General features: G+C 33.0%; 1 protein-coding gene across 1 annotated transcript; it reads right to left on the bottom strand.

Annotated features, from left to right (window-relative positions):
- Positions 1 to 11,427: 11,427 nt before the first annotated feature.
- LOC141689963 (DEAD-box ATP-dependent RNA helicase 8-like) lies at positions 11,428 to 21,518 on the bottom strand. The gene is made up of 9 exons (XM_074494514.1): positions 21,051 to 21,518; positions 18,774 to 18,834; positions 16,535 to 16,769; positions 14,865 to 15,103; positions 14,408 to 14,659; positions 14,116 to 14,296; positions 11,927 to 12,015; positions 11,781 to 11,854; positions 11,428 to 11,683 (listed from the first exon to the last, which is right to left on the bottom strand). The coding sequence occupies exons 1-9, from the start codon at positions 21,302 to 21,304 to the stop codon at positions 11,605 to 11,607; spliced, it is 1,464 nt and encodes a 487-aa protein (XP_074350615.1). The 5' UTR covers positions 21,305 to 21,518; the 3' UTR covers positions 11,428 to 11,604.
- Between the last annotated feature and the right edge of the window lie 2,196 nt (positions 21,519 to 23,714).

Raw genomic sequence — 23,714 nt, 5'->3', positions numbered from 1 at the left:
AAATAGCCGTTTTAAAATAAACTGTAAAAATTCCACCCATTATCCGTCGTGTAATGCTTACAAACTGTAAGTATACTCGATGGATAATGTTCAGGGAATTAACGGTTAAGATTTAGACACTTCGACGGATAAGGATAAGTCGATATCCGTCGAGCTTTAAAATACTCCAGAAAAGTAATTGATTTTTATTTACAATTTGTATATCGACGGATGACTCAACTCGATGGATAATGGTCATCCGTCGAGATGCAAATTTTGACTTAGCCAAAATTTTCATCCAAGACTAAAAATCAGTTAAATTTCTGGCTACTTTTCAACTTGCAAAATAATTCAGATAAATTCAAGAGTAATTAAGCATACCTAACTCACTTACCAACCTAGAAAAGGTGGATTCATCCAGTGGCTTGGTAAAAATATCTGCAAGTTGCTTCTCACTTGGAACAAAATGTAACTCTACAGTACCATTCATTACATGTTCCCTTATGAAATGGTACTTGATGTCTATATGCTTTGTCCTTGAATGTTGCACTGGATTTTCAGTGATGGCAATTGCACTTGTGTTGTCACAGAAAATAGGAATCCTTTCAACTTGCAAGCCATAGTCTAGCAATTGATTTTTCATCCATAAAATTTGTGCACAGCAACTGCCAACAGCAATATATTCAGCTTCAGCTGTAGAAGTAGAAACTGAATTTTGCTTTTTACTGAACCAGGACACAAGCTTGTCTCCTAAAAATTGACAGGTTCCTGTTGTGCTTTTTCTATCAATTCTGCAACCTGCATAATCTGCATCTGAATAACCAGTTAGATCAAAGCCAGAATCTCTAGGATACCAAATGCCAAGGTTTGGTGTTCCTTTGAGATATCTGAAGATTCTCTTAATTGCTATCAAATGAGACTCTCTAGGATCAGCCTGAAATCTAGCACACAAACATGTAGCAAACATTATATCTGGCCTACTAGCTGTTAAGTACAGAAGTGAGCCAACCATGCCTCTATAACTTGAAATATCCACAGACTTTTTAGTAGTGTTTAGTTCAAGCTTAGTTGCAGTGGCCATGGGAGTTTTTGCAGATGTGCAATCCATTAGATCAAACTTCTTTAAAAGATCAAAAATATATTTAGTTTGACTAATGAATATTCCATCACTAACTTGCTTAACTTGTAAACCAAGAAAGTAAGTTAGTTCTCCCATCATACTCATTTCATACTTGCTTTGCATCAGTTTGGCAAACTTTTTACAAAGTTTCTCATCTGTAGAGCCAAAAATAATATCATCTACATAAATTTGAACAAGTATGCTAGAGCCATTCACATTTCTGAAAAATAAAGTTTTATCTACAGTACCTCTTGTGAAGTGATTTTCCAAAAGGAACTTTGATAAAGTGTCATACCAGGCTCTAGGTGCTTGCTTCAGTCCATAAAGTGCTTTCAATAGATAATAGACATACTCTGGGAAATTTGGATCTTCAAAGCCAGGAGGTTGACTTACATACACTTCTTCCTCCAAATCTCCATTCAGAAAGGCACTTTTGACATCCATTTGATAGACCTTGAAATTGGCATGGGCTGCATAGGCTAAGAAGATTCTGATGGCTTCAAGTCTTGCAACAGGAGAAAATGTTTCATCAAAATCTATTCCTTCTTGCTGACAATAGCCTTTAGCAACCAATCTTGCTTTGTTCCTTACTACTATGCCATTTTCATCCATCTTGTTTCTGAATACCCATTTGGTGTCTATTGGATTCTTTCCTGTAGGCTTGGGTACCAGCTTCCATACTTTATTCCTTTCAAATTAGTTTAGCTCCTCCTGCATAGCTAAAATCCAATCAGGATCTAACAAGGCTTCTTCTACCTTCTTTGGTTCTTCCTTAGACAAGAAGCTGCTGTATAGACATTCTTCTTGAGTTGCTCTCCTGGTTTGAACTCTAGAAGAAACATCACCAATAATCAGTTCAAAGGGGTGATCTTTTGTCCATTTTCTTGGTTGAGGTAGATTAGCCCTAGATGAAGAGACCTCAATGTTGTCTTGATGTGTGATTGATTTTTGATTGCTAGAAACTCCCCCTGAGTTTGTGGATCTTTGATTTGAGATTGGGGTGCTTTCTATGAGTGATCTGCCTTGACTTCCTGCTCCTTTTGATAACCCGACGGATGGTGAATTTTGAGTACCGACGGATGAGGCAGGTTGTCTTCCGACGGATGAAGCGTTATGTAACTCGACGGATGTTGAGTTTTATGCTTCATTTGTAGTAGATTTGTCTGCATTATCCTTAGACACTGTTTCTTGATCACTCTCATCATCACTTTCATCACTGACCATCTCAATATTGTCGAATTTGAGGCTCTCATGGTAATCTCCATCTTTTAGTCCTTCAATCTTTTTATCATCAAACACAACATGTATAGATTCAACAACAATGTTGGTTCTTAGATTGTAGACTCTATATGCTTTACCAACAGCATATCCAACAAAAATTCCTTCATCTGCTTTAGCATCAAACTTCCCATTTTGATCAGTTTGATTTCTCAGAATATAGCATTTACAGCCAAAGACATGAAGAAAGTTCAGAGTTGGCTTCTTGTTCTTGAACAATTGATAAGGTGTCATGCATCTTGCTTGATTAATCAGAGAGATGTTCTGAGTGTAGCATGCAGTGTTTACAGCTTCAGCCCAGAAGTATGTTGGTAGTTTTGATTCTTCAAGCATTGTCCTTGCACCTTCAATAAGAGATCTATTCTTTCTTTCCACTACTCCATTCTGTTGTGGAGTCCTTGCTGTTGAAAACTCATGCAAGATTCCATTTTCCTCACAAAATGCTCTCATGACATAGTTCTTGAACTCAGTTCCATTATCACTCCTGATTCTTCTAACTTTAAAATCAGGATGATTGTTAACTTGCCTTATGTGATTGATGATGATTTCACTAGCCTCATCTTTGGACTTTAGGAAATAGGTCCAAGAGAACTTTGAGAAATCATCTACAATTACTAGGCAAAATCTTTTCTTTGAGATTGACAATATATTGACTGGTCCAAACAAATCCATGTGAAGCAGTTGTAGAGGCTCTTCAATTGCTGAATCAAGTTTCTTCCTGAATGATGCTTTAATATGCTTCCCTTTTTGGCAGGCATCACACAGTCCATCCTTTGTAAACTCCACCATAGGAATGCCTCTAACTAGCTCTTTCTTTACCAGCTCATTCATGGTCTTGAAGTTCAAATGAGATAGTTTCTTGTGCCATAGCCAACTTTCATCTTGACTTGCTTTACTGAGAAGACAAGTTACAGATTCTGCTTTAGTTGAGTTGAAGTCAGCTAGATACACATTTCCTCTTCTCACACCAGTGAGAACCACTTTGTTGTTTTGATTATTAATCACAACACAGGTTTCTTTGTTGAAGGTTACTGAGTTGCCTTTATCATAAAGCTGGCTGATACTCAACAGATTGTGTTTGAGACCATCCACTAAGGCAACCTCTTCAATGATGACATTGTCCTTTGAAATCAAGCCATATCCCACAGTATAACCTTTGTTGTCATCTCCAAAAGTGATACTTGGGCCAGCTCTCTCTTCAAACTCTGTGAGCAGGGTAGAATCACCAGTCATGTGTCTTGAACAACCACTATCCAAGTACCAAAGATTCCTTCTGTTTCCCTGCACACATCAAAACCAAATCAAGTTGATTTTGGTACCCAAGTTTCCTTGGGTCCTGCCTTGTTAGCTTTCTTCTTCTGTTTCTTAGGTCTTAACTCATTTGACTTAGGAATTTCAGATTCTTCCTTAGTCATTTGGGTTGGGCCTTTGAAACCACTAGATGCAACAGAATTATCATGCATGTTATGGCTAACAGGAAATGGCATGTTTGGTGCAAACATGTTATTCCAGTAAGGCATGCTAAATGGCATTTGAGGCATATTGTATGCAGCATAATATGGATTAGGTGCAAATGGCATATTAGAAAACTGTGCATTCATGTTCTGTGTAGGCATAGCATTAACAGGCATGGGAGGCATGGCATTCATGTTAGAGAATTGAGGCTGAACAGACATGGGAGTAGGCATGGCAGATTTGCAATTAACAGACAAATGATTTACACTACCACATTTGACACAGATTTTTCTAGGAGCATATTTGTCAGGTGTGTAGTTATTATGTTTGTTAATCCCTACTTTACCATTCCTATTGTTTTTCCTTTTAGTCTCTGTTTTTACCTCTATCTTCTCAAGTCTTTCACTTAACTGTTTGACAGTCATGTGACCAACATTAGCCTTCTTCCCTTTCTTGGCTTGACTTGACTCTCCTGAAACAAAGTTCTTGGAAACAGACCCATACTTTTCATTTAGCTTGGTTAATTTGGCTTTGCTAATGGGTTTGCTCACAGCCGACGGATGAGGATTTTTATCATTCGACGGATAACACTTTTTGTTATTCGACGGATAGTTCTCATCATCCGTCGAGTCTACATCTGTCAGCAATCCATCTACCAAAATAGGTTCTAGTTTCTCCTTATTCTTTTTCCAGGCTTCATCACAAAAAGATTCAATTCCTTGAACCTTGCTGATTTGAGCATGAACATCTCTGGATGTTTTCCATGCTTTAATCACCTCCTGTTCACGATCGAGCTGCTTCTTTAAAATTTCTTCCTTTTTCAAGGACTCAGTTAATTCCTCCTTGGCAATTCTACACTCAATTTTTAGTTTCTCAAACTCAACAAACTGAGACTCAAGCACATTATTCCTCTCACTCAAGTGATTACCTGATTTCTTGAGGAACTTGTCTCTGTTTCATCAGACTTGGCCATGAGGGCTAGATTGACATAGCTGACATCCTCATCTTCATCCAAACCATCAGCTGCCCAGTCATTCTCTTGTGTAATAAAAGCCCTTTCCTTCTGTTTGAGTAGATCAAAGTATTTTTGCTTATAATCCACAGACTCAAATCTTTTCTTACTGGAATCTGACTTTCTACACTCATTTGCAAAATGCCCTGCCAAGCCACATTTGAAACACTTGAATTTTGATTTATCCACCATGTTTCTATTTGGCTTGGCAGCTCCAAAGTTCTTCTTGAACTTGAGCTTGGCAAATCTTCTTGAAAGGAATGCTAGGTACTCATCAATGTCCTCCATGTCATCTTGACTCAATGAATCTTCACTTTCTGCAGCTAGCCCTTAACCCTTGCTTTCACAGGCCTTTGAAGTTGATTCCACAGCTTCCATCTTCACTTCCTTCTCCTTTTCCAGTTCAGCCACTAGTGCAATGGATCCTCCTTTCTTCTTTCCTCTCTCCATTCTTTCATCCTGCTCTATCTCAAGCTCATAGGTCTTCAGAATACCATACAGTCTCTCCAAAGTAAACTCCTTATAATCTTGTGAGTTTCTCAATGAGACTGTCATTGGTTTCCATTCCTTTGGAAGAGATCTGAGAAATTTCAGATTGGAGTCTTTAGTCTGATAGACTCTTCCATGCAATTTAAGAGCATTTAGTAGCTTCTGGAATCTACTAAAAATGTCAGTGAGTGACTCACTTTCTTCATTGTGAAAATGCTCATATTGCTGAATCAGGAGCTGCATTTTATTTTCTCTTACTTGCTCAGTACCATCACAGATTATCTGTATTGTGTCCCAAACTTCCTTGGCAGTCTTGCAGTTGATGATGTTATCAAACATGTCTGCATCAACACCATTGAACAGAATGTTCATGACCTTTTTATCTTTCCTGACTTGTTCAATATCAGGATCAGACCATTCATGCCTTGGCTTTGGAACAGATGGTTCATTTCCTGTTGCAGCTCTCATTGGAACATGAGGGCCTCTTTCTATGCAGTCCACATAGGCCTCATCTTGAGAAAGCATATGAAGATGCATCTTTACCTTCCAATGATGGTAATTATCTTTATCAAGAAAAGGAATCTTGACTCCAACATCTTTCTTGTTCATCTTGCTGAATTGTTTTGATCTTTAAACTCTTTGTAGATTAAGAGCTTACTCTGATACTAATTGCTAGTCTCTTAACAATATAGCAAGAATTATAGAAGGGGGGTTGAATGGAATTCTTAAACCTTTTTCTTGAAATAAAAATGTTCAACTCGATTATGGATATATTTGTTTTGATTAGCACAATGCAGAATGTAAACTTGAATGAATCAAAACATAAGTAATTAAAAACAAGAGTCTTTAAAAACTTTCTGGTGGATTTAAATAATTCCACCAGAGATATATTTAATATATCGAGAGGACTCTGTGTGCAGAAATGCTCACAGCTGCTTACACAAATAGAACTGCTAAGAACACAGGAAATGCTAAAGATAGTGCTTACAAAGATTTCTCTGTTGTTGTTTCTTAGCTATCTCAGTTATTTTTCTATTTGCTACTCTCTTGGTTTATATATTATCAAGATTACCAAGTCAAAAGAACTGAACAAATATAAAATCTAACAGTCTTGATCTTTTCTGCTTTTCGTCCTCTATTACCCAGTTAATGGGCTTCCACAGTGTACTTGTATCCAACTCAACGGCTGTGTGTCAGCTTTCACTGTTCAACTGATGTTTGAATCTTGATATGATCATCTGTCGACTTTCAGATCATCCGTCGATGACTTAATTGATCATCCGTCGACTGCTATGTTAAACATCCGTTGATAGTCATTTGATCATCCATCGAGACTTTGTTAAGCATCCGTTGGTAGCTATTTTGGTCATCCGTCGAAGCTTTGTTAATCATCCGTTGGTAGCTATTTTGGCACTTGACTTCATTTCACTTATACAGAATTACAAGACATTGCTTATGCACAGTTAATCAACCTATTCTGCATATCTAGTTAAAGTCAACATGACTTATATGCTACTCCAGATTCTATACAAAGGTGCATACAACACTGTGCTACAAACTTATTATTACATAAGCTACTCACTCGATGGATAATAAGTTAATCATCCGTCGGGAATATAATGAGTTATCCGTCGGGACTATAATGAGTTATCCGTCGGGACTATAATTCTTAACCGTCGAGTGCTACATTATTTCACTAAGTAAAATCTACTTAGATGTTTTGTTTAGGTAATCATCAAGTACACAACATATTCACAACAAAAGTGCTGCAAACTATTTGAAGAATCAGATTCAGAGACAGAAAAAGCTTTATTATGTTAAGTCTGATAGCACATATCTTCCAAAGTACAGAGATCACAAGGGTGATATTGTTGAGATGAATCCCAACTCTGCTAAGATTATAACTACATTTCTGGGTTACAGGGCTGTGGAATTCAATCTTGAGTCTGACAAGGCATATTTGATCAGACTGGATCAGGACATAAAGAAAGATAAAATTAATGATCTCAGGGCTGCAATCTTTCAAACTGGTGAAGATCTTGCAGAACTTAAAGATGATAAAAGGAGGATGATTGATGAACTCAGATATGCTGAGAGATATTTGTTGAAGAACTATCTCAGAACAACTCCTGACATCAGAGAGATCAGAAGATGAAGCCAAGTCAAGATCTACAACTGCTCAAATTCTGATATGAATACAGACTGAAGTTGTTATCAGAAGTTAAAAGATTGGTAAAGTTTTAAGGACTGTAAGTTGTAGTTATCTAGTTAAATTCCCATGCATTTGTACTTAATGTTTTTGACATCATCAAATATCTGTTAAACTTGTATATTATGCTAATTTACAAGTTGGGGGAGATTGTTAGATATATTTGATAATGTCATGACTAATGTGATTTATGTTTAGTTTACAGATCTCACTTAAACAGGACAAATCAGTACTTAACTGAAATTAACACTTATACTGAAGTCAGAACTTAAGTCATCAGTACTTAAGGTTTAGAAGATATTTATCAGAAGATAATATCTGGACTTAAAGGAAACGTTCAGATAAGGAAGGCATCTGATTTACAGGAAGAGAAGATCGAGACAAACATAAGAAGAGATATGCATGAAGAAGGAATTCTATGAAGAATAGAATACTTGGAAGAAAAGATATCTGATTGATATATTTTAGGAAGCAGAATTATATTCCATATCAATTAGCGATTATCTTGTAACTGTGTAGTATATAAACACAGACATAGGATTTACACTATAACTGTTATCACAATCGAGAAGATTATTCATTGTAACCCTAGCAGCTCTCGTGATATTTGTTCATCACTGAGAGAGAACAGTTCCATACTGTAACCGAGTTTATTATTTTGAATAAAGTTTATTTTCTGTTACTTGAGTTATTAAAGTTCGATTTGATTGTACTATACACTGTATCCACCCCCTCTACAGTGTGTGTGAACTAACAACAACTCATATGATTTAGTACCTTAGTGGTATGTTGTTGTATAGAGTATTTGCAAGACCAGAGTTCGATTCTTATCAAAAGCATTTTTTTATAAATGGTAACTATAAGGGAAATTTAGACTTTTCAAGTTAAATAAAATGACTCACCATTTAAATTGAATAAAATATATCACCAATGCTGTTGGGCTAAGGATAGCAAATGTAAAAAAAGATAGATAATTAAAAATTATTCATTAATCACATTAGATATAATACTAAATATTAATTTTTTCAAGACACACAAGCATATCTAATATGTATATGATTGACAACTCATATGATTTAGTACCTTAGTGGTATGCTCTTGTATAAAGTATTTGCAAGACCAGGGTTCGACCAATGCCTATGTTGGGCTAAGCATAGCAAATGTAAAAAAAAATACATAATTAAAAATTATTCATTAATCACATTAGATATAATACTAAATATTAATTTCTTCAAGACACAAGCATAACTAAAATGTATATAATTGACAACTCATATGATTCAGTACCTCAGTGGTATGATCTTATATCGATATTTGCAAGACCAGGATTCGATTCCCACCAAAAGCATTTTTTGGCAATGTCCCCCATGCAGTTACATTAATAGGACCAACCCAGACTGTCCTGTTTTTTAAGAATTTCTCTAAATATAATATTTTTTTAAAAAAAATTATATTTATCAAAATGCAATTATAAAACCAGATATTAGTAAAATGTCTGGTGTACATTATTCTGACCATAGTAAATATTAATTCTTGAAAAAAATATCTCTGTTTAGATATTTTTTCAAGACAATTGAAACTCAGTTTTCCTTAAGAAAAAGTTACATATAAGGTTATGAAAAATGACCGCTTGTTTTATCATAATACACCAATTAATATTGAAAAAAAATAATAAATATAATCATTTTTTTAAAAAAACAACCAAAATAATCATTTTAAAAAATGATCAATTTTAACCGATTAAAAACTAAAATATCAGTAGGCTATAAGATACTTTATTGGTGATAATTGAGTATTTCATATATGGGATATGTGAATAACACTCCAATAACAACTGAATATCTCATCAGCTGAAATTTACCAACCTTTTAAAAATAATCATTTTATTAATTTTATAAAATTAGGCTAAACTTGTCCTTTCACCTCTTGTGCATGTACTGTCAGAGTCATGACAGTTATTTTCCTTGAATTCTTGCTTATTTCCAACTTTGATAACATAAAAAACCTGTAGTTCATAGGGTGTAAAACACCTGTTGCTTGATAATGTATTTCAGATTTCTACCGATGCTTGCTGCTTATTTTCTAACTTGATTATATGATTTGTTTTACAAACCAAGCCATGATGGAAATCTCACTTTGTACAGCACGGAGAGCTATTTTATGAAATTTTCTAGGTACTACTTTTTCCAGGTGATTTACGAACCTGTTCTCGTACAAAAAATACCATAGATTCGTGAAAAATACCATAATTAAAAAAATGATCAAATATATTACTCTAGCAAACTTGCTAATTGCTCATATATATCAACCACCAACACCAATAGTATCATGCTAAAGATATCACCAACCTTATATGTCCCTTCAGCCGAAGTAGAGCCAACAGACTCATTTCTTTATTCTAAATTACAGAAGTCACGACAAATTGTCAGAAATTGTCACATCTGACGATTTTTGCATATGTATTAGTGCAAAGTTTATAAAGTCCTAAAATATAACAAGTCAACAAAAGAGGAGAGGGGATGTCATCCAAACGAACTTTTAAAATAGGGGTGGAAAGGACGACCTTCGTAAATAGATACTACTTGTTAAACTAACATGAATGATTCACAAAGTTGCAAACTACCAACTAGAAGTCTAGAACATCATTTAAATGCATTATTAACACATTCCACCATAATCCATACCATGCTGGGCAAAGCAAACTCAATTATCTCGGCCATCATCTTCCACTATTTCATTGCTTTCCCCGAATCAGACCAAAATAAAGATATACAATGTCCTGACCAAAGATGCAACCCAAGCAAAAGTAGGATTAGGGAATAGTGATGTGTAAGCAAACCTTACTCCCAGAAGAACTGTTTCCTTAAAGATTTCTGACTTCTGAACTTGGAAATTTCTTGGAGAATGTTTAGCTCATAAAAACTTTCAGATGTTTTAAAAAGAATCGTGCTCTCTACCTCACCTTGGCTTCTCATTAAACCTTATAGTAAATTCCACAAAACTCCATTCATCCCCCTTGTCCCTATTCCAATATACTGCATCTGCATCTTCACAGTTCCAATTTCATTACATCCACAAAAGCCGACACCTTTTCCCAATCCCTAGTTTTAATGGTTGATAGCCTAGAATTCTAGTACGACGATACTCATTTAACTCAGGCCCTTGAATTCAGTATTAAAGAGGAATTTCAAACCTTGTGTAACGTGTTGGTAAGATCTATTTTACTCATCAACGTGCTTACGAACCTGCAACGACGCACAAGAACACTGAAAGCCAACTTGGGTTTTTTCAGGTGTATCCCAAATTTTCTTAAAAAACTCATTTCAAATACCTTGAACTTGGACTGGCTTATAAAACATAGCACATATTTTTCAAACCCAAAACAACATAACAAGCCGAACACATATCTGTCAAACTGAAGAGAATAAATTTAATATAAATTAAAACAAATTTACTTGTGAACGAGCTCAAGACTGTCCAGAGAAAAATAATCTGGCCAAACTGTATTCAAGCTTCAACATGCAGCACCAGACATGCGATTGTAAAATCATTTCTTCCACTCAAGTTTGTAATTCTGATCCTAGCCATGCAAAACTAAGCTCGTATAATGACGAGATCAAAATTGTCATCTTTCATTTTTCCCCCAATTCAAGAATGTCCGGAGGTCCTCGAAGCGACAAACATTTTATTCAGTAGCCAGGTATACATCTGCAATTCTGCTATGAAAAGACTAACATACTGATTCCTAGAAATTCTCCCACCTTCCTACAAATCATTTACTCCTAACAGACGCACTAGCATTAATTACTAGGCAAACAAAGGAAGAAATGTGATAATAACACAATCCTAAATTGTGAGGGAATATGCAATCAAGAGAAAAGGAACTAAAAGATCAAACCATGACAAGCATGGTCATAATTCAAATCTACTTCGAGCTTTGTGACAAAATAAGAAGTCTAGCTCACAACCAAAACAAGAAAGGAGTTTCATACATTTGCTGAACTGTGCCATCATACACCAATATCGCCAGTATTAAAAACGATGCAAATTATCCACCACAAATCACTGGCAATAAATGGCCTGATCTATCTGTGGGGGAATTTGCTTTATCTCAGTCCCAAGTTCTTGTTCGATCCTATATCTGTAAAAAACAAGAGCAATTTAAAAAATGCAAAGACCTCAGATGTATGTTCAATACTTTGTTTCTAAAATATTAAAACATAAAGTCGTAAACATACAAATTAAACCGGTCTTCATAAGTGATCAGATTCACTGCCAACCCAAGGTGTCCAAATCTCCCAGATCGACCAACCTGAACAGAATATGCTAAAAAATTACATAAAAGATAAACATCCAGCGACATCAAGAGTGTTGTTAAACATACCCTGTGGAGATAAGTTTCGGCGCTTTTCGGGAAATCAAAATTGATAACAACATTGACAGCTTGAATATCTATCCCTCTTGTAAATAGATCTGAAAATCCATTCCATATAAGCATAAAACAAAGAAATTGGCTCAAGTATAAACTAGTAGGACCAAAGGAAACTTAGCAAAACCGAAAGACAAATCCATATAGCAACAAGATCTTAAAATATTTAATTGTTTACGGAGCAATAAACAATGCATCATATATGCAGTTTAATACTCCCTCCATCCCTCCCAATTGTTATTGTTTCTAAAAGAGTGTTCGGCACGCATTTTAAGATGAATATAAAGTATAGTTCTATAACTTTTTTAAAAAATTTCTTTTTCTGAATAAAAGTATAAACATTCTATTTTTATTCAGAAAAAGAAAATTTTTCAAAAAAGTTTTAGAACTATACTTTATATTCATCTTAAAATGCGTGCCAGACACTCTCTCAGAAACGATAACAATTGGCCGGGACTGAGGGAGTAGTATTTTTCAAACATCTATGCATGACTTCCAACTATATGTATTAAAGTCTGATCGGGTATAGACCACAAATATTCAGTCATCTGATGTTATATGTTTTTTAGTCAATAAGCTATGTGTCGTCAATTCATATTTTTGCGTGGCAAAAATAAAAACTTGCAGCCTTAGTACTCAGACCGTTCATTTAGCCCCGAGTACCAGTGTTGGCACTTGAACACGGGCATGAACACTTGGACACTTATTTCAGGCCAAAAAACAGATCTTCATTCTTCTAGTTCACTCGAATTAGGTTGGGGAAAACTTGTTAGTTCTAACTATTACATCAAAACAATGAACTGAATAATTTTGGGTTTCGAATTTAATCTCGCCGGGAGTATATTATGAGTTCATCAAGTTCAATAGATAGGCATTATTGAAAGATGGAAGATCGCTTGATGATGTAATGCAGGCGAGTTGCATTACAGAACTGTATAGCAAGTACAAGTACAAGAACATTGAAGAATTTTGATAATTATAGAAAGTCCCATAAATGAGTTGAGCGTTGGCTGGTCAGACAGTTTTTAGTGTTCCTGCTCGAGCTCTTAAGCTCATTAATAAACAAGCCAAGCTCGAGCTGTCCACCGGTTAAGTTCAAACCAAGTTGAGCTCTTGTCAGACATTTTCAGTTTTACAAATAAATATTTTTCCATTCAGGATGATGTATAAATATTAATACATATTTTTGGGATATTTTATAATATCATATATTGTAATTATGAATACAGATATATAATTCCACAGAGCTAAACAAGCTCTAGTCAAACAAGTTTAAAACTTGCCTTGAGCTCAAGTTTTAATGGAGAGCCCATTTATATGAGACAAGACCGAGCTTGTTCTCGGACAGTTTGGTTCCTTTACAGCCTTCTCTACAGCTATACTCTTGACTTCTTGTATACACCTTGGAATATAAATATATTCTAAATAGTTTTTGGACAAACAATTGTGCTACAGGATATTTAGAAGGTATGGTCCGTTTATGAGAAGAAGACAAATTCATGAGCTGAGGAGAAAATTAGCCGGCATTGAGAAATGAGACAACATAATAAAGACACCATTAAAAATGGGGCTGGAGTTAGGAAGATGAGAACACAATAATGTTAGAAGTCATTAAAACTAGAAACAAATGAATGTTTACCATTTTCTTCGTTTTTAAAATTCCCTTTATGATGAAAATGTCAATCTATGCATAATCCAGTCACTAATAAATCATTAAACCACTCAAAAAAGGTTTATATTATCCCAAAGTCCCAAACGTTATTATATTAAATTGGATGGTGTATACAAACACAAAAGTAGAAAGGCACAAGCACAACACATGATTAATATGTTAAAACAACAATAAAGTATCTGATATGTTGATTAAAAGAAAACAAGGTAACTAACAATAGAAGAAAAGAAATAATTAGGTTGAGTATGTTAGATAAAAGCTAGCCCATGTACACATGTACAGTGGTAAAACAAAAAAAAATACATCCATTAATGCAAAAGACTGAAGTAGAGAGAAAAGAGAAAATAACAATAGGTTGTTGAGGATTTAATCAAGGGATATAAATATATCAATATTGCATGCACAACTAGGAAAATTTATAAGTACTAGTATACTTAATAGACTAGCAAAATGCAGATAGATTAAACAATACCGGTGCAAACAAGATTTCTACATGCGCCATTACGAAAATCATGGAAAACTCTATTTCGATGGTCTTGAAGCATCTTTGCATGAATATAGAAGCAAGAGTAACCAAGCTCTGTAATTTTCCTGGCCAGAAGCTCCACACGGTTCACAGAGTTGCAGAAAATGATGGACTGATTGATTTGTAGCTGAAAGAGATATAAAAACATAACTTGCATAAAGCATAAAAACATAACTTGCATAAAGCATCGTGAATCGACCTAGACAATGACAGTACATAACTCAGGTTAAGATCAAACCTTTGAAAAGAGAGTGTTAAGGCAGTGCACTTTCTGCCTTTCTTCAACAAAGGCATAAAATTGGGTTATCCCCTTCAGAGTAAGCTCGTCCATAAGGTTGATAACATAGGGCTTCTGTAAATATCTGTCCTTGAAATCCTTGACTGTCACCGGAAATGTGGCTGAGAACATCAGAATTTGACGATTTGTAGGCAAAAAGCTAATGAGATGTTCTATGGAAGGTTGGAACTCTGGGGACAAGAGCTTATCCGCCTGACAGATCATTGAATTAAAACATAAGATAACTTGATAATATTAACATCAAGTATAATAACAATGGCACAAATTGGATACCTAACTACCAATTATTATTTAAAAAAGATATCTAGTCACGCAAAAGATTTATTTAGAATAATAATCTTCACCCCTGAACCTTAAGAATCAAAGCCGATGACACATACAACGAATTGAATGATACCTCATCCATAACAAGCATTGCACAATTCTGCAAATTGCATATGCCCTTTTTCGCAAGATCTAGAATTCTTCCAGGAGTGCCGACTAGTAGATGAACTGGCTGATATAATCGCATTATATCATCCTTCAAGCTGGTTCCACCAGTCGTAACCATGACTTCAATTTTCAAGTTCTTTCCAAGCTCCTTGCAAACTTGTGATGTCTGAAGAGCCAACTCTCGTGTAGGAACAAGTATAACAACTGCAGCAAAGACAGCATAGGTGAACATGCAAAAGTAATTCCAACGAGTTAGCACATATTTAATGTAGACATTGTTAAGTTAAATTACTTAAAATCAAACATGGCCTGTACCTAGATTGTTAGAACTTGAGCATATGTATCTGAGTTGGATATTAATATAAATTAATGTAGATGAGGCTAGTGTCTTTATTTGCAAATCACAATACAATCAGAAAGTCTTATTATAACATTATAGTTGATCCCATGCCCTGACAAATAAGCAAGCCACGGACGTCGGACAACATGCCATTTTATGTCCAACACTTAAGTGAACAATATAATATATATACTGACTCTGGTAACGGAAATTACAGAACATTGATCACCTAAAGAACCACCCATGTGGTTAATGCTATATGAATTATAAGAAGAAACGTACTCAGTTCAAAGAAAAAAATTTACTGTCAAATAAACCTTTAAAAAGTCCATATTGCACTCAGTACCAAAACTAAACAAGCTAGTTGAAAAGGAGGTGACTCTCAGGAGACCAAGAGATAAAAGCAACAAAGAGATGGAAACATTGAGATAAGGAGAGAAAAAGACAGCTTGCTTGACTAACTTGTGTACCACGGCCTGATACATTTTACCCCAAATATGACCTCTCAAAAGAACAATAATCTGGTGAGACCTCTCTGGTGACTAAATAAGATTAGGCTGTCTTAATTAAAGACAGAGAAACAACATGTTTCATCTGTTCATCTTCAAGTTGATTGCTTATCTTGACATTATAGGTAATGACCCATATATGTGTATATTTATTATTACTTGACACAAACTAAATCTATAATTTATAAGATGAGATGAGTAGAGGGGTACTCGTTACTCTTTCAAACCCTATCAACTTCGTTGTAATCATCAAAGCATTTACTTATTAAGTCAAGAATGAACTGGACAAGTCATACAACTTTGCTATTCCAAAATTCCCTTTGGCCTAGATGATTAAACGGGGCATGACTCTAGTCTACTGCCCATGACTTAGCAAGCATGAGACTCACAACAAGAATTGATCATAAAATCAAAACACAGTCAATTAATCCTCAATAACAAGAACCTATACATCTCTAAATCATCCATGATGTGTCCTCCAACCAAGATGAATTATCAATCGCATGAAAAGCAATTTGTATGTATATTTATAATTTTTAACAGCGCAGGAAATTTTAGATTCAAGCCGTCCTCAATTGTCCAAACATGTTCCATTAAATATATGCTTATAATGGTTTGCAGAGCAGTAACAATTTTCGAGATTCATAAAGATAGATCTTGAACAATAAAAAATTATGACATCTATGACGACACGCTCGGAAGTCAAAACCTTTGTTGTAAAAGCAAGATTTAGAAATTTGTACAACAGAAGAGTCAAGATGAAACCTCATTTCTATCAATAGGTACCTTGAATCACGTTGTTGTCTTGGTCAATTCTTTCCAATGCAGGAATGCAAAAGGCAGCTGTTTTTCCAGTACCATTTTTAGCTCTTGCAAGAATATCGCTACCAGTCAAAGCAATGGGAATACTTTCCTCCTGAATCGGAGATGGCCTTTCAAACCCTTTCTCATAAATTCCCATAAGGAGCTCACGTTTCAAAAAGTAGTCTTCGAATTCATTTCCCTTAGTAGCCGTCACATCCTAAAAAAAAATTATTCACAGCCGTAAATAAATCATGATGTTCCATAACACATAATACACAAAGAACCAAAATTGTACAGCAATAAACTAGAAAACACCATCTTCACAATATTCCATTTTAAGCACTTACCTAATTTGTTTAATTAAGCAATAACTACAAGTCTTTTGTATACTTGACCAACTAATTGTTTTTTAAGCTTAATACCATTCAGTGAAATAAGTACTTTATTAGCAGCATTATCTTGATTTAATTATCAAAATTATTATATTATAGTATTGAACTCAAATAAATAATACTCATTGTACACAATTGAAAAAATGCAGCAGATAAAGCATATTCATGTAGATACTTCTTAGCTATGACCTGGATCACTTGACGGAAAAAGTTTAGAAGTTAAAACAAAGCAGGATCTTGTTGACTTATTCCTTCTAGGATTGTATGCATAACAAATCATACACGTTCTTATCAAGTGATTATTTTATATGTGCAATATTATTTATCTTATAAGTATGAGTGATGGTGTGATGAGGAAGTTGAAAAGAAGGGGGAGAAAGATGATATGAAAATAAAAGAGACGGTCAAACGTCAAAGGAATAGGAGACAACATCCAGGAATTTAGTACTGATACCGATTTGCACTTCATCAATGCCCAAGTCTAATACCGATTTGCACTTCATCAATGCCCAAGTCTAATACCGATTTGCACTTCATCAATGCACAAGTCTAATCTCATATCGGCATATGATGTGAACAATACCCAGCAATTTATTATTATTACAATCTTTTGGCAAACAATATGCTGCATGCATTTTGCATCTCTTCTTTTTTTTTTCTCACACTTTTTGAAGAACTACAGAAAAAGCTGTATAAAATAGTGAGTTTTGCTTCTTCGTCCTTCTCATTCTTTCCTAAAAACTAGTGAATTACTAATGAAAAGGTTGGGGATCAGTTAGGATAATTCTAGCTGGAATATGGACATGCATACACCATACACAATATTTACCAAAACATACTATCGTGCATACCAATAAAAAAGAACAAGATATAACAACTTTTAGAGAAAGATAACTCTGTCAGGGGTCTAGACTACTTATGATTATCAATATAAACAATGAAAGAACAGAAAATCTTAACTCATAAAGAAATATCTCTTTCTGATTGAGTAGGATATGTCCCTTGCTTCTTAAAGAAATATTTATTAGAAAAAGAAATTTATTTATTCTTGGCTGTAGGCTCAAGGACTTGACAATAAAATGAAAAATACTAAAAAAAAGATAAAAGATAAGAAATGTATAACATCAATTTAAGGATAAAGACACAGATTGACACAGAGAGGAGGCAAACAAAAAAAATGACGGGGACATTTATACTTGATCTTCAGTCTGTACAGTTTTATTTTGACAATTGATAGGTGTCCAAAAATTTTAGAAGACGTGTCCAGGTTCTAAATCCTTAAACCAAAAGAGAGCAACATAATATATCAATGATAATCGTTTAGTTATATCTTCGCTATATCTCAAGCAACACAGCTGTTTTTGTATCAGAATAAAGTAGAAGCTAAAGAAAAATGAAGAATATACCTTTCAGGAACAACTATGCAATTTCTGATTATCTTAGGGACCATTAACCGATAGAGCTACAATCATCTCAAACATAAATATTCACACAGAATAGAGCACAAAAGAGGGGAAATACAAAGAGTCGCACTCTATTATAGTCAATTTCTGGACTTTCCACATACATGATCCATTTCAATAAAATCAGAAAATGCTTAATACTGACCGATCAACTACTTCGAAATACATGTACTTTAGCATAGAAAGTAGTACCTTATTTATAGACATTATTACTTTTATTTTGTTTAATCAATTATATAACAAAATGTATTGATAGAGAGGATAAGTTTACAATAAGGCATAAATGATTAAAAAAATCACAAAAGATAAGATATTTAAACACAAAAACAACATAATTGACATATTCCAAATTGCCAGTCATCTTACCTCTGTTCTGTACCGAGTATCCTGTGGTGGAAGCTTCAATTGTGCCTTCCAATCGTGTGAGCTACAATATAACAACCAAACTCAATCACAAAAGTATAAAACAACAAGCTCAGACTAATTAGGACAAATATACCATTAACTGTTTTCAGTTTATTTTCTGAACACTTAGTGTTTGATGCCAAAATTTTATAAACTTCTATACCTGAATCTACCTAAAGAATAGCATTGAAAATAATCACACACAGATACCACAACTATGAACACACCAATTGTTGTTTCTTCCCTTTTAAATTGAGATCTGATTTCTGAGACAAGTGTCAACCGCAAACACTATAAAACTGAAAAAGTAAAAAACTGCGGTAATAAACTCTCTAACTAAATTTTTATAGTAAAAGTGTAGTCAATTTAAATAATAAGCTAAAATTTCTTTTAATAAATTGGTGACATTCAAATTCATCATTATAGAACCGCAGACAGAAGTCAAAGAGATAGTTAATGTAAGTACACATTATATCCAAAACTTATTTCCATAAACCAATCATGCTATGTCTAACAATATAATGCTATGATATATATTATAGAGAAGAAGCCAAACATTTCATATACAAAATCTCATTAAATCACACACACGAAATGCAATCTAAAGAGTGCATACAATCAACAGCTAATTAAACCGTAACAATGCTTGGAAAAATTGTCAATTCTAGCATACACTGCGACCCAAGCGTGTTACAATGATTTTAATTATGTACTGATTAAGAATAGCATCGACAAAAGCAGTAATACCGCACAACAACATTGTAATTCTGTAATCTAGTTTCTTCCAATTTAAATCCACAAAACGCCACAGCAATATTCATATACCAAAAGTTAAACATAAAATAAAGAAAACCTAGCAATATGTACATATAGAAACACACAAAACGCAACCGAAACAACATCAATAATTAACAACTTACCTAAACTGTACAAGATCCGCGTAAAGATATTTAATGCTCATATACATGTCTATAGAAATATATTACAACAAATTCAAACACGTGATCTATTCCTGCAAAATGCTGCAGCAATATTTATATACCAAAACTCAAACATATATATACCAAAACTCAAACATATATAATTACAAGACACACAACCACGAGAAGCCCTAATATCAACACAAGAAGCACAACAGAGAGAGAGAGACCTAAATGCTGCAGTTATAATTAACGTCAACAATTCAATCAAAACATAGAAAAAATTAACAATAACAATTAACAATTAACAATTAACAATTAACAATTAACAATTAACAATTAACAATTAACAATTAACAATTAACAATTAACAATTAACAATTAACAATTAACAATTAACAATTAACAATTAACAATTAACAATTAACAATTAACAATTAACAATTAACAATTAACAATTAACAATTAACAATTAACAATTAACAATTAACAATTAACAATTAACAATTAACAATTAACAATTAACAATTAACAATTAACAATTAACAATTAACAATTAACAATTAACAATTAACAATTAACAATTACAATTAACAATTAACAATTAACAATTAACAATTAACAATTAACAATTAACAATTAACAATTAACAATTAACAATTAACAATTAACAATTAACAATTAACAATTAACAATTAACAATTAACAATTAACAATTAACAATTAACAATTAACAATTAACAATTAACAATTAACAATTAACAATTAACAATTAACAATTAACAATTACAATTAACAATTAACAATTAACAATTAACAATTAACAATTAACAATTAACAATTAACAATTAACAATTAACAATTAACAATTAACAATTAACAATTAACAATTAACAATTAACAATTAACAATTAACAATTAACAATTAACAATTAACAATTAACAATTAACAATTAACAATTAACAATTAACAATTAACAATTAACAATTAACAATTAACAATTAACAATTAACAATTAACAATTAACAATTAACAAATAACAATAACAATTACAATAACAATAACAATAACAATAATAATAAACGTGACACTATCAAAACAACGTCTAGAACCAACAGCTTCACTCAAAAAATTGTTAAAGTTACTTCACATTAGGACCAAAACCATAAACTGTAAATTCGAAAATTTCAAAAACTCAACACATTGCCAAGAAATGCCACAGTAACATTCAAAAACCGAAAGTCAAACATTTCAAATACAAAACATTAACAAACTAAAACAATTATAATAACCACATAACGAAACCGAAAACAATACCTAGAATCAACAGCAGCTTCAGACTGGACAGTTTTCTCAACTTCTTCGACACTCGAATCGACTCCTCCTCCTTCGGTTTGATTCCTCCTAAGCCACTGCTGCTGCTGTTGAAACTGCTGATTACTCTGCACAAAGTTTCTCTGACCGTACTGTTGTTGTTGCTGAGGGTTCCGTTGCTGATAATTAGGGCTCGGCGCGACATTTCCACCGCGATTTCCGCCGATTCCCGGCGGATATCTCCCTCGCGAGTTCATTACAGAGAGATCGGAACAAAATTGAACGATTAAGTGTGTATAAATCGATTAATTATATCGAAAAGAGTGTGTGAAATTGAGGAGAATTGTTGAATTGAGTTTGAAACCCTAGTTTTTTGAAGCAGAAGATTGTGTGTATTGTATATATTGATGACCGGAAGAAGGGGCAGTGTTTCAAAGTACACACTTCTAAGTGAAGTTTGGCGATATAGTCATTTTTTTTATTTTATTGTTTTGGTTGAAGATTTTGGTCAGGTCCTATTTTGGTCTAAAATTCTAAAAATATCTATTTACGTATTTTAGAATTTTGTTTTAGATATGGTTTGAATGAGAACAACGAAAATCGAAAATTTTGATGTTGCATAAATATAGTGATAATATTCATGCAAGTGAAAAAAATTGTGAATTTATTTATGGGGATGCGAATGCGTTCAAAAAAATAAGATTTTGGAGGAAAAATTTATAAAAAGTTTTAAAAGAAAATGTGGTATGTGAAGTTTGGATGAGCTTTTTTTGTATGTAAGTGCGACGTGAATGATAGAAAAATAAGTAAATTATATTTGTAAAGCATTGTTTTTTAGAAAAATAATTATTTTGAAGATTAAGAAATAAATTGTCATTAATTCAACCCATTTAATTAAACTTCTCTTCCTGTTATTTTTCATAACACTCATTATTTTCTATATAATTCAACCTATATCTTTAAGGTTAATCTTATTTTTCATTTAATTCCACAAATTGATTAATGTAACACTTTAAAAAAGTCTCAAATGACTTGTATACATCAATGATAAAAATAAAGTATCAGATTAACAGTTAATTGTATTATAAAACTAAATTTTAGTCGAAGAATTATGAAGTTGTCTATGATTAACATACTCTCAAGATTATATCTATTAACTCTTGAAATTAATACTTAAATACATTAAGATTGTCTTGGAGTACAAGTTATATTAATTTATAATAATAATCATTGTATTTTTTTATATTACATCAATTATAATATGTTACATATATCCCCCAACACTCACGATACTCAAAACAATAAATATTGAAAGTTTGCATATAATAAAAAAAACAAAAAAAACTCGAAAGTCATCGTCATAGTTTCAGTTGAGAAACATTCTTATTTGTCATCGTTATCGTTTTTAATCGAGAAACGATCATCAGATAGTCATTGTTTCCAATCGAGAAATATGTTTTTAATCAACATTGTCGTTAGTGTTTACAATCGATGAACGATAATCATGTCATCATTGTCGTTTCAAATAGGAAACAATCACTATCTGTTGTTGTTGTTGTTTTTAATCGAGAAACAATCATTGGATAGTCGTCGTCGGTTTGGTCATCGTCGGATCAGTCGTCTTCAATTTCGACGTTGTTTAATTTGGCTTTAGGTCTCTAATGTTGTGAAATTCTGATGTAGTGATAATTATACTCTCAAGGTTATTTCTATTAATTCATCAAATTAATACTTAAAGGCATCAAGATTGTCTTGTAGTACAAGACATATTAAATAACTTCAAACACTCATGAATAAGTTCTCTATTAATAATTATCATTACAGTACCTATTTTCCTGCATCACTGTTTAATTATGCATTATTATTGGTTACCCTGTGATTCTGATTAATTAATTCAAATCTTTCATGTCAAACGAAGTCACTTCATTTTATTTATAAAATTTCATTACACATGAGTTACAATAATTAACAACCTTCAAAAGTCAGATAAAATTACAAGATTCGCTATTAGGAATTGGAAGACTAATACTTTCAGGAGCGCTTGATTCGTATCGGGGAAATGGAATGCAGAAAGGGAAAGGGGAGAAAAAAAGTAATAATCCTAAATTGTTTTACTTGTTTGGGTCAGATCCAGAATTGAAATAAAAACTTACATGATTATATTAATATTTGATTTTTCTAATATCATGATATGTAAAAGGAGTCAAATGTATTTATATTTATAATAATATAATTTATTTATAATAAAATAAATTAATACACTTAATTTGTAACATTTTAAAAAAATTAAACAGATTAACATATAAATTGTATATCAAAATTATATTAAATTTTAAAAATTAAATAATAAATTATTTTTTATTTATAAAAAATAATTTACATATTAATCTATTTTTGAGATATAAGATTTAAATTATAATTAAAATAAAAAAAATGGAAAGGGAAAGCAAATACCGAGAGAGGGTAGGGAATGGGCATTGAGTGATTTGGGGTAAACCTAAAGATAAAAAACGGTAAAGGGAATGATAATTTTTACTAAACAAATATCAACAAATGTAATGAGTCTAATTGCTTTTTTTCCCTTTATTAATTACCCATAACCAAACGCGTCTTACATAAGAAACCCAACAAAGGAACCCAATATAATGTCAGTCATTACATATTGCA

The sequence above is a fragment of the Apium graveolens genome, chromosome 10 (assembly GCF_009905375.1).
Source record: "Apium graveolens cultivar Ventura chromosome 10, ASM990537v1, whole genome shotgun sequence".
In the NCBI taxonomy this organism is placed as follows: Eukaryota; Viridiplantae; Streptophyta; class Magnoliopsida; order Apiales; family Apiaceae; genus Apium; species Apium graveolens.
The sequence above is the reverse complement of the archived record's forward strand: the minus strand, read 5'-3'. Positions and strand labels throughout refer to the sequence as shown.

Coding starts and splice junctions, on each gene's coding strand:
- LOC141689963 (XM_074494514.1), bottom strand. CDS start 21,304: ATGAACTCGCGAGGGAGATATCCGCCGGGAATCGGCGGAAATCGCGGT. Junction 12,016..14,115: donor TAGAAATCTTGTTTGCACCG/GTATTGTTTAAT, acceptor ATGGATTTTCAG/ATCTATTTACAAGAGGGATA. Junction 11,855..11,926: donor CCGAAACTTATCTCCACAGG/GTATGTTTAACA, acceptor TATTCTGTTCAG/GTTGGTCGATCTGGGAGATT.